Below are 11,481 nucleotides of genomic sequence, written 5' to 3' on the forward strand. Positions count from 1 at the left end.
TTGATACGGGCTAAATGAAATACATGTTTTTGAACTCCTAAGAATGTTTCAGGTTAAGTACATGTTCGCTCATTAGATGGTTCTCTAATTGAACGTGTTCCCGCATATAAATACTTAGGCGTATGGATTTAACGTTTAAAAACAGATTGTGCTTTTCTCTAAGAAGTGGGAAGCAGATTATTCAGTCAACCTTTTTATCTGTTCTTGATTATGGTGATATTATTTATCAAAGTGCAGCTTCTACTACTCTTAAACCTTTGGATGCCATCATTTAGTGCCCTTCGTTTTATGACAGTTTTGATACTCATCACTGCATCCTGTGTCAAAAGGTTGGCTGCACTTGGCTGAAGACCTTTATAGATCTCTACATTAGTCCCTTTTTTTTTTGTTTTCAAGGCCCTACTTCATACTTCTGTCATATCTAACTTTTCTGTTAAAGCATATACACCTGAGTTGCCTAATCCGTTCACAGGATTGGTTAACTCTTGAGGTTCCAAGGATCTCCACCGAGCTAGATAAATCTGCTTTTAGTTTTAATGCACCGTATCGCTAGAACATAATTCTAAATACATTTCATCTTGATGTTCTGTTGCCATTCAGGCAATTTAAAGTATTGATTGAGGACGTATTTGTGGAGGAATGTCACTTTGTTTTACAATTTTTTAATTGTTTTTATATTTTTTGTTTTGAATCTTTTATTTTATTGCAGAAAAACCAGTATACAAACAGACAATGATAACAAATGACAGATTACACAAAGACCTTAAAACAATGTGTGTGTTTCTTTTAACAGCTTCTTATTAGAAGAATGTAGAGCAGTCTTAATGTCCTGCTCGAATTCCTTATAGAAAACACGTAAGAGTGTTTTTCTATTCGTGAATTTACATTTATGAATATTACATTTTGCCATTAGCACAATTAGATTTGAGGTAAAAATTGTTTTTCTTTATCCATATTATGGTTAAGGAAACCGAGCAGCACATTATCCAATAAAAAACAGAAGTCATCAAGAATATTAACAATTAAAATTATGAAAATCTTTCCATAATTGTTTTACATGTAGACAATGCCAAAATAAATGCAGAACTGTTTCTGTATGCTCAACACAAAGGACAGTTAATGTTAATGTCTTTTTTGAGTTTCTTCAGGTAATGATTTGCAGGGTAATACTTATGGATAATTCTGAAAGAGACCTATTTGACCTTATTAACAAGCGGGTATCTGTGTGGTAATTGTTTTTATATATTAACGACCACGCTAATACTTGTCTATGAAAAGCAGATCATTTTGTAGGAATCTTATCAATGTTATAGTTACAAAGTAACAAAATTGAAGCCTCCAAAATGGGAGAAGATGAGGGATGAAATTCCAAATTGAAGTTGGATTCTTTAAAAAATGCTTAGCCCAATTTATCTTAAGTATTATTCAAAGAAGGAAAATCAAAAAAATTGAGACCACCATATTCATATGTGTTCATAACGACAGATTTCCTAATATAATGTGTACCATTTATTCCAGATGAAGTTGAAAAGCATCTGGTCAAACGCTTTACCTATTTTGTTGTCAAGATGTAGAGACTGGGCTGCATAAGTAGGTTTGGAGATACCTTCAGCTTTAGAAAGAAATTCTCAACCTTTCAAGAATAAATCGCTCTGAACCAATGGTTCAACTTCTGTTTGTTTTTTTCAATAATAGGTATGAAATTTAATGAGCATCTTTCCTGTTGATTCTTAGACATGGTTAAACAAGGTATGTTAACTTTTTCCTTGACTGGAATATTGCATATAGAGGGTATCACACGGTCTTTAACAGCAAACAATTCACACTTAAGGTTTAGGCAAAGACCAGATGCTCCGGAAAAAATATTTATCACATCGACTACTCTAGGAATTTTATTGTACCTTTATTTAACTAGGCAAGTCAGTTAAGAACAAATTCTTATTTTCAATGATGGCCTAGGAACAGTGGGTTAACTGCCTTGTTCAGAGGCAGAACAACAGATTTTTACCTTGTCAGCTCGGGGATTCGATCTTGCAACCTTTCGGTTGCTAGTCCAACGCCTTAACCATAACTGGGGCGGCAGGGTCCCTTATAATGTCCCTACCTCAATCAAGTAGAAATGTAAAATGGCTAAGGTAAGGGTTAAGTTTAGTGTTATAGGTAAGGGTTATGATTACAGTTAGGGTTTAGGGTTTGGTTCAGGGTAGGGATGTCCCAAGGAATCTGGATATCAGTGGCCGTTTATAGAGTGAGAGACGAGCAAGGTGTTTGAGAGCTTGTTTTTTTAACAGGAAAAACTATGGCAAATAAATGGTACACCGCACAACAACTTTCGAGTGTCTGCCCCAAATAGTTTCTTTAGAAAAGATGAAAAGAATTCACAAGATGTCCTTGATCCAATTGAGGAGTAAGTATATTTAAGTTATAATATTGTTAAGAAATATTTAGGCCTACTGTGTTGATAAGGCAAATTTTGATTATTTGAAAATAATTACTTTTTGCTGAGTTGATAACGTAATGTCGAAGGCAATATTAATTACTGTGTCGATAGGGGAGTAGGCTAGTGTACAATAATAATGTAATTTGATGTGCTATTATTTATTTCATGGATTAATTAAATGGTAAATGAAAATATACAAACATGTGCTATAGGATATATAAAAATGGTACGTTGTAATACACTACCCCTACATGCCATTGTGTGCTAAAGCTATGGGACATTCACACCTGCACTGAATAGAATGGGGTATGCCTTTCCTTGAAGGGCGGAAACGAGGTACAACATACAACTTCGATTGAAGACCTAAAATCACACCAGTATCATAATGGTATCCTATCATAGTGGGCATACGGGAGTAGCCTATTCTACGATAATATAACTTTATGTGCTAGCATTATTTATCTAATTGATTACATTTTAAATGTGGATGATATGTTACTTCATTCAATGATTACATTATTGTACAAGGTAGGTACAGGAGTAGCCTACAATAATAATCATGAGTCATTGAATGTGCTGTTAGTATAATTTATTTAATTGAATAATTAAATTGTAAATGGGGATGGGTAGGCTACTTCATTCAGTGAATACTGAATGTCTATCTTTGGGACCATGTTAATGAAGGCTTTTCAGCATTGAACTATGGCAATGTCTAACTAATTTCTGAATCTGTCTTTCTTTTAATCAAGAAGATGTGATAGCCAAAGCAACCAATCAGCTTCCCTGCAGCTGTTGAACCCACCACCCCCACAAGTAATCACATCCTCTTCTCCTGTGCAACCAAATTTGTCCACCACACAGAAAATGACTATTCATACGTCTGTGCCCATGTCAGTGGATGCCTAAATTTGAGAAATGTAAACAATATGCTACAGTAGTGTGTGTGTGTGTGTGCGTGCGTGCGTGTGGAGTCCCAAGAAAAGACATGAGTGTGATGTGCCCCTCTGTATCAATGTTGAAATGCCATAAATGAAAGATGGCAAAGGAAAAAGTGATGTGAGTGAGAGCTTATGGAAATAAAGACACCTTGGCAGTGCTTAATTTGTAAATTGGGAAGTGCAGGAACAAAAAGTGAGCCAGAGAGGGGGGTGACCCAGAGTACACTGAGGTACCAGAATGCATGAAAAAACTACTTTATAATAAAGCATTGCATGCATTATCATTGCTTTTGCATACCGGCATAGATCAGTATAGGGGGTTGCAGAAATTGCACACATGGAGAATTTTTTAGCTTAGGGTTCGGGGCTACAGGATTAACACAGAGAATTTGGCAAAATACAATGTATGTAGGCTGGTATATACAGTATCATCGGTAACAATTGTGTACAAGCCACCTAGCTAATACAATATTGGAGCTAGCAGTCATTAGTTAAGTTACATGTTAACCATAGCGATAGCTTAATTGGGGCGCAGTAGAGTTCACTGGCCGAATGCCGACACACCGGAAATAATAACTAAAACATTAAACGAGAAATGGTGGATGCTACCAGAATGATTTTGGGGGGAATAAACGTGGTGAGTGAAACATAGCACACTTCCTACCCGGTATTCCGCCGCTATACAACTTTGTATGCGTTATTTGTTGGCAACCTTTTTGGAACAGATTCCTCTTGGAACGTTCCACAAATTATACAAACCAGGGTCAAATTGACATGTTTGGACTCCAGCCCTTGTCTCCATTGACAGTGCATGTTAATGTATGGCGGTATCTTATGAAGCTAGGAAGATGTTAGGTAACTTGGTGAAAGGTATCAGTAGCTTATTTCCTGAATCACTCCCCACACTGCGCGTTCGCGCCCTACTTCCTGGCTGCTTTCCGAAGATACGTTAAGGACTTTCTTCCTTATTTTAACTTTTTCACTGTAGATGATGCAACGATGATTTTCCTCTTAACTATATTGGCAAGTGTTTTCCAAACAGGTTGGTTGCACTTATTATGGTTTTATATGACATTTCCTCAATTTCATATTCCCTACCCGGTATCCCATTCCGCCGCTATACAACTGTTGTTGGCAACCTTGTTATTTACGAAGATTTTGGAACAGATTCCTCTTGGAACGTTCCACAAATTATACAAACCAGGGTCAAATTGACATGTTTGGACTCCAGCCCTTGTCTCAATTGACAGTGCATGTTAATGTATGGCGGTATCTTATGAAGCTAGGAAGATGTTAGGTAACTTGGTGAAAGGTATCAGTAGTTTATTTCCTGAATCACTCTCCACACTGCGCGTTCGCGCCCTACTTCCTGGCTGCTTTCCGAAGATACGTTAAGGACTTTCTTCCTTATTTTCACTTTTTCCCTGTAGATGATGCAACGATGATTTTCCTCTTAACTATATTGGCAAGTGTTTTCCAAACAGGTTGGTTGCACTTATTATGGTTTTATATGACATTTCCTCAATTTCATATTGTTGATTGAAGTTAAATGCATTGCATATGTTCGATACTTGTTTGCTTGCAGCAGACTGGCGGTAGTGGTTAGTACTCGCAGCTATAGTGATTCAAGTTTTCACCTGACACTGTAGGCCTGCATATTATGAACGTAGCAGAAGGTTCCGAGTTATTTTGCGAATGGAGTGGGACTCTAACTATTGCCTTGTGTTAGAGTTGCGTCAATTCGAATCTGGTATCAGGATAAATATGACAATGAGTCAGTATGCTATGTATTTTTTATTAACTAAGCAATAAGTGGTAAATGCAATTTTCGTATATACAGGCTCTTTGTCCCACCTCGCAGGGCAAAACAGAGAACTGACTTGTTCCTGACAAAGATATTATAAATATACTCTGACAGAGGTAGTTCCTGCTTCCGAGCCGGCCTGTCAGAGTAGAGACTGGGCGTGGTTTAGACTCACCCAGCCTATCGTTGATTGTTGGCGTAGAGCTGGTCCAGGCCCCCAGGCGCTCCAGTTGATAGATGTAACTGTTGCTGTGAAGAATATCTATGCGCTCATGCTCGATACTGTTATCTCGCACCTGGCTCCTGTTATCTAACAAAAGACTGTTTGTTCTCGCAACACTACGTTCTGAATGTGCCCCCTCCAACTCATTGCACAGTTCCTGTCTTCATGTTATTCTGTATTTTTACATCACGAGAAAGGCCCATGGCCCTGAAACTGTTAACAATGTTTCATGTCGGCTATGTTTCATAACACATACATACATCCACACAAGCCAACAGCAGATAATATTCAATCACATATATGGTAACGGGCTATAGTGCATAACACAGAATCCTCATACTTGTGACATTTGTGTGATCGTCCATCGATTGCTGTTTCGTAAATTGCCAATATTGGAGGGTCAGGGTAGAAGAAGTTCAAGCCGGCTTTAATCATAACCGCTGTCAGATTGGCTTTTTCATTGGCAACATTACCATTCAAATGCGTTGATAACCTATTTATCATCACTATAAGTTGTCTTTATAGTGCTTTCCTATGTCTACGCTTCGGAATTCTAATGCTGCATTCAAAACAACTGGGAACTCGGGAAAAAACGAGCTCCGATTGGGTAAAAGCCTCTTTCTGGAGCTCCGAATTTTCGACGTGAAGATCACTGAGGTCATGATTTGACCTCGTTTTTCCCCGAGTTTCCAGTTGTCTTGAAAGCACCACAAGCAACAGAGCAAACAGGTTGTCACTAGTTACTACAGCCGCAAAGTAATAAACCCCGCCAATTTCTTTAATTTATCTTCTTAAATTTTGATTGTCAACATAACCCTTAACCACACTGCTAACCTTATTCCTAACGTTAAATTAAGCACATTTTAATCGTACAGCCAATTTAGACTTTGTGGCTGTGGTAATAGTAGATACCAAGAAACGCTTTCACAAAAACCTTCACTGATCACGCGATCGTCCCAGCTGTACCCAGATAGGAAGAGGAAGAGCATGGCCAAATTCGGCGGAAAATCTGTCTCCCTCCAGCAGGTGGTGTTTCTTTACCCACCAAGCAATGAGTTTTTGTATGGAGATGTATCGAAATATGGTCAACAAAAAATGGAATGGCTTATTTGGTCGAATAAGTTTTGTAATGCACACATTGTTTTGAGTGTACTGATATAAGTAGGACACGTGATATCCAGGCAACAATGAGAAAAAACACTTTATATCGGAGTTGTCGCGAGATGGCTATGCATATTCATATCATGAGGCTAGTAGCATAGCATCTCTTCATTGGATACGGGTGGTTGACATCGACAACCCTCGTCGAATATTACAATAATGAGATGTGTCCACCAATCCAAAGAAAGGATAGGCGGGAGCTAGTCAGCCCGACGTTCTTCTTTGTGGACAATGACTCAAATTGTTAGGGCGGAGAGACATGTATTTTGTCAGTATACCCATAATCTTTGCTGTAACATAGTTAGAACAATTCCATCACGGACACTGTATCCAGTTTCACTATTTGCCACAAAGTCAAAATTGTCTAGGCCTACAGTATATCAAAACAATTAATGAAAACAAAATTGTGCTTTTTGGTCATCATTTAAGGTTAGGCATAAGGTTAGTAGTGTGGTTAAGGTTAGGGTTGTGTAATCAGATTTTAATAAGATACATTGTAGTCATATGCGGGGTTTATGACTTTGTGGCTGTGTTAACTTGGGAACCAGGTTCCGGTGACGCTAGCAATCTGATTGGTTGGTCGCACTCACACAAGAGCACCACGGCGCAAGCGAGTCTATGATATGGGACGAAGAAAACGGTCATTGCCTGTTCAGCAGGAAAAAAATGAGGATTTGGAGGCAAAACATGCACGAATTGAGGAATCTGATGGTAAGGTGCTATTTCATATTTCACGCAAGCCAAAATGTATGGTTTTACAAGCAACGCTTTATGGAAGGTGTGTGGGGGGGGGGGGGTGTAATCCGACACCTCCTCAGCTCATCAGTTATCTAAATCCTCTCTAGAACATTTTAAATTGGCCATGAGATATTGTAGTAATAGTCACATCACAAATGTGATATTTTGTTGCTTGTACTTGCTTGGACTGATTATGTGTATCACATATGATTGTTAAAAAAAAACAATTATCACACACACGGGATAGGTGCAGTGAAATGTTTTGTTTTACATGGTTAGCGATAGTAGTATGGCGCCCCTGGAGTAAATTCGGGTTAAGTGCCTTGCTCATTCAAACCAGCAACCTTTCAGTTACTGACCCAACGCTCTAACTGCTAGGCTACCTGCCACCCTAACAGATTTGTACGTTTGCCATAATCTGTGGGCTAGATTTAGTTTCCACCATATTGCTCACACACCCCAGCTGCCGATTTCAAATCTACGAGGTATGGCCAATCAACAAATGTCATAGGCTAGGGTTTGATTTGGGACTGGACATGATGGTCATGCTTTTGTCCTAGGTTGGACGGGTGTCAATGAGCACAGCTTCATAGCTGTGAAACCGGATGGTGTGCACCGGAGGCTAGTGGGAGAGATCATCCAGCGCTTTGAGAAAAAGGGCTTCAGATTGGTGGGAATGAAACTAGTCCAGGTAAGAGCACACACACCATGATATACATCCATCAAACCCACACGCGAGGAGAAGGAGGAAGCACTTCATTAGACAGCTTATTAACATAGTTTACAACACTTGTACGCCATCTTTCAAAACAAACAGGCAATAATTTGCCTTTCCAGAGCAGTGTGAAGGGGGTAACTGGAGAAATCTTGTAAAATATATTTAAATAAAATATGTGATTTATGTTTGTGAAAGGGGCTTATGATATACTGTCTGTGTTGGATCTCTCTCTGATGTGATGTGGGTGGGTGTGTGTGTTCGGCAGGCGTCCGAGGATCTCCTGAGAGAGCACTACAGGGACCTGAGAGACAAACCCTTCTTCAATGGATTGGTGCGCAACATGAGCTCTGGACCCATCGTTGCCATGGTGAGATAGCATGCCTACTACTACGTACACAGCTGCCCTCTCCCGCTCAAGATATTTTACATATTTTATTATTGTTTACACAATTTAAACGTTACTGGTTATCCACGTTAATGTGCACATCCCTAGTTGTGCAATTGTTCATCCAGGTGTGTATATGTGTGCATGTGTTTAGGTGTGGCAAGGTCTGGATGTGGTGAAGATGTCTCGCAAGATGCTGGGGGAGACCAACCCGGCAGACTCCCTACCAGGAACCATCAGAGGAGACTACTGTTTGGAAGTGGGCAGGTAAAGTGTGTCTGTGTATTGTGTGTGTGTGTAACTGGTGTGAAATGGCTAGCTAGTTTGGTGCGCACTAATAGCGTTTCAATCAGTGACGTCACTTGCTTTGAGACCTTGAAGTAGTTGTTTCCCTTGCTCTGCAAGGGCCTCTGCTTTTGTGGAGCAATATAGGTAACGATGATTCGTGGGAGGCAGTTGTTGATGTGTGCAGATGGTCCCTTGTTCGAGCCCAGGTAGGGGCGAAGAGAGGGATGGAAGCAAAACTGTTACATGTTATCATCAGTGACCATGAAATTATATCTTGTTGACTTTCTGTGTTGTAGGAATGTGATCCATGGCAGTGACTCTGTGGAGAGCGCTCAGAGAGAGATCTCTCTGTGGTTCAGGCAGAATGAGCTACAGTGCTGGGAGGACAGCAGCGGACACTGGATCTATGAGTGACACACACACACCACTTGTAGACCACCCAAGTGCCTTCAGAAACTATTCATACCCCTTTACTTTTTCCACATTTTGTTTTTCCAAGCGGGATTAAAATTGATTTAGTTGTCATTTTTTTGTGTCAACGGTCTACACAATACTTTGTCAAAGTGAAAGAAATTCTAACATATGTACAAATATTCTTGAAAAATAGAAAACAAATATGTCTTTGATAAGTATTCATACCCTTGAGTCATGTTAGAATAACCTTCTGCAGCAATTACAGCAGTGAGTCTTTCTGGGTAAGTCTCTAAGAGCTTTGCACACCTGGATTATACAATATCTGCACATTATTCTTTTGAAAATTCTTCAAGCGCTGTCAGGTTGGATGTTGATCATGCTAGACGGCTATTTTCAAGTCTTGCCATATATTTTCAAGCTGAGATGAGATGAAATAAAAGATCCCTGAAATGTTCCATATGCTCAAAAAGCTTATTTCTCTCAAATGCTGTTCAATTTGGCCAAGATAATCCATCCACCTGACAGGTGTGGAATATCAAGAAGCTGATTAAACAGCATGATTATTACACAGGTGCACCTTGAGCTGGGGGCAGTAAAAGGCCACTCTAAAATGTGAAGTTTTGTCAAACAGAACAACGCCACAGATCTCTCAAGTTTTGAGGGAGTGTGCAATTGGCATGCTGACTGCAGGAATGACCACCAGAGCTGTTGCTAATTTCTCTACCATAAGCTGCCTCCAACCTTGTTGTAGAGAATTTGGTAGTACGCCCAACTGGCCTCACAACTACAGACCACGTGTAACTACGCCAGCCCAGGACCACCACATCTGGCTTCTTCCCTTGTGGGCATAGCCGCAGGAAGTAGTTTGAGGGTGGGGCTGCTGCAAAAATGCTTGCCTGCGCTGAAGATGTCTGTTTTGGTCCACTAATACAGGACTAGTAAAGGCCCAGAGCACTCATTTTGTGAAAACATTTTACAAAATGTATTTTGAGTGTTTACCAGCATTTGTCTGATTATTATCTGTAAAAAAAGTTAATATGATAATACTTGCTTGATATACAGTGAATTCAGAAAGTATTCAGACCCCAGAGTTCCTCTGTGGAGATAGGAGAACCTTCCAGAAGTACAACCATCTCTGCAGCACTCCACCAATCAGGCCTTTACAGTAGTGTGGCCAGACGGAAGCCACTCCTCAGTAGAAGTCACATGACAGCCCGCTTGGAGTTTGCCAAAACGCACCTAAAGGACTCTTAGACCATGAGAAACAAGATTATCTGGTCTGATGAAACCAAGATTTAACTCGCGTCATGTCTGGAGGATACCTGGTACCATCCCTACGGTGAAGCATGGTGGTGGCAGCATCATGCTGTGGGGAGGTTTTTCAGTGGCAGGGACTGGGAGACTAGTCAGGATCGAGGGAAAGATGAACGGAGCAAAGTACAGAGAGATCCTTGATGAAAACCTGCTCCAGAGAGCTCAGGACCTCAGACTGGGGCGAAGGTTCACCTTCCAACAGGTCAAAAACCCTAAGCACACAGCCAAGACAACACAGGAGTGGCTTTGAGACAAGTTTCTGAATGTCCTTGAGTGGCCAGCCAGAGCCCAAACTTGAACCCGATCAAACTTATTTGGATAGAGCTGAAAATAGCTGTGCAGCGACTTTCTCCAACCAACCTGACAGACCTTGAGAGGATCTGCAGAGAAGAATGGGAGAAACTCCCCAAATACAGGTATGCCAAGTTTGTAACGTCATACCCAAGATGACTCGAGGCTATAATCGCTGCCAAAAGTGATTCAACAAAGTACTGAGTAAAGGGTCTGAATACTTACAGTTGAAGTTGGAAGTTTATATACACCTTAGCCAAATACATTTAAACTCAGTTTTTCACAATTCCTGACATTTAATACTAGTAAAAATCCCTGTTTTAGGTCAATTATGATCACCACTTTATTTTAAGAATGTGAAATGTCAACAATAGTAGAACAAAATATTTATTTAAGCTTTTTTTTATTTTATCACATTCCCAGTGTGTCAGAAGTTTACATACACTCATTTAGTATTTGGTAGCATTGCCTTTAAATTGTTTAACTTGGGTCAAATGTTTCAGGTAGCCTTCCACAAGCTTCCCACAATAAATTGGGTGAATTTTGGCTCACTCCTCCTGACAGAGCTGGTGTAACTGAGTCAGGTTTGTAGGCCTCCTTGCTCGCACACGCTTTTTCAGTTCTGCCCACACATTTCTGTAGGATTGAGGTCAGGGCTTTGTGATGGCCACTCCAATACCTTGACTTTGTTGTTCTTAAGCCATTTTGCCACAACTTTGGAAGTATGCTTGGGGTCATTGTCCATTCGGAAGACCCATTTGCGACCA

General features: G+C 40.1%; 1 protein-coding gene across 4 annotated transcripts; it reads left to right on the forward strand.

Annotated features, from left to right (window-relative positions):
* The first annotated feature begins 4,029 nt into the window (after positions 1-4,029).
* nme3 (NME/NM23 nucleoside diphosphate kinase 3) lies at positions 4,030-9,293 on the forward strand. 4 transcript variants are annotated; one of them, XM_021624342.2, is made up of 6 exons: positions 4,088-4,420; positions 4,809-4,862; positions 7,865-7,995; positions 8,288-8,389; positions 8,562-8,674; positions 8,992-9,293. In XM_021624342.2, exons 1-6 carry the CDS (start codon positions 4,378-4,380, stop codon positions 9,107-9,109), a joined length of 561 nt encoding a protein of 186 aa, XP_021480017.1. In that variant the 5' UTR covers positions 4,088-4,377; the 3' UTR covers positions 9,110-9,293. The 4 variants fall into 4 exon arrangements, with proteins under 4 accessions (XP_021480019.1, XP_021480017.1, XP_021480016.1 ...); XM_021624341.2 differs by lacking the exon at positions 4,088-4,420 and adding an exon at positions 4,545-4,690; XM_021624343.1 differs by lacking the exon at positions 4,088-4,420 and adding an exon at positions 7,115-7,277 and having other exon boundaries at positions 4,593-4,862.
* Positions 9,294-11,481: the final 2,188 nt, after the last annotated feature.

This window comes from Oncorhynchus mykiss, chromosome 12 (genome assembly GCF_013265735.2).
Source record: "Oncorhynchus mykiss isolate Arlee chromosome 12, USDA_OmykA_1.1, whole genome shotgun sequence".
NCBI classification, from domain to species: domain Eukaryota; kingdom Metazoa; phylum Chordata; class Actinopteri; order Salmoniformes; family Salmonidae; genus Oncorhynchus; species Oncorhynchus mykiss.

What these genes read in the sequence shown, in the direction of transcription:
- nme3 (XM_021624341.2), top strand. Translation starts at nt 4,642, where the DNA reads ATGGCGGTATCTTATGAAGCTAGGAAGATGTTAGGTAACTTGGTGAAA. An exon ending in GTTAGGTAACTTGGTGAAAG is followed by an intron (nt 4,691 to 4,808) that starts GTATCAGTAGTT and finishes TTTTCCCTGTAG; the next exon opens with ATGATGCAACGATGATTTTC. An exon ending in CTGGACCCATCGTTGCCATG is followed by an intron (nt 8,390 to 8,561) that starts GTGAGATAGCAT and finishes GCATGTGTTTAG; the next exon opens with GTGTGGCAAGGTCTGGATGT.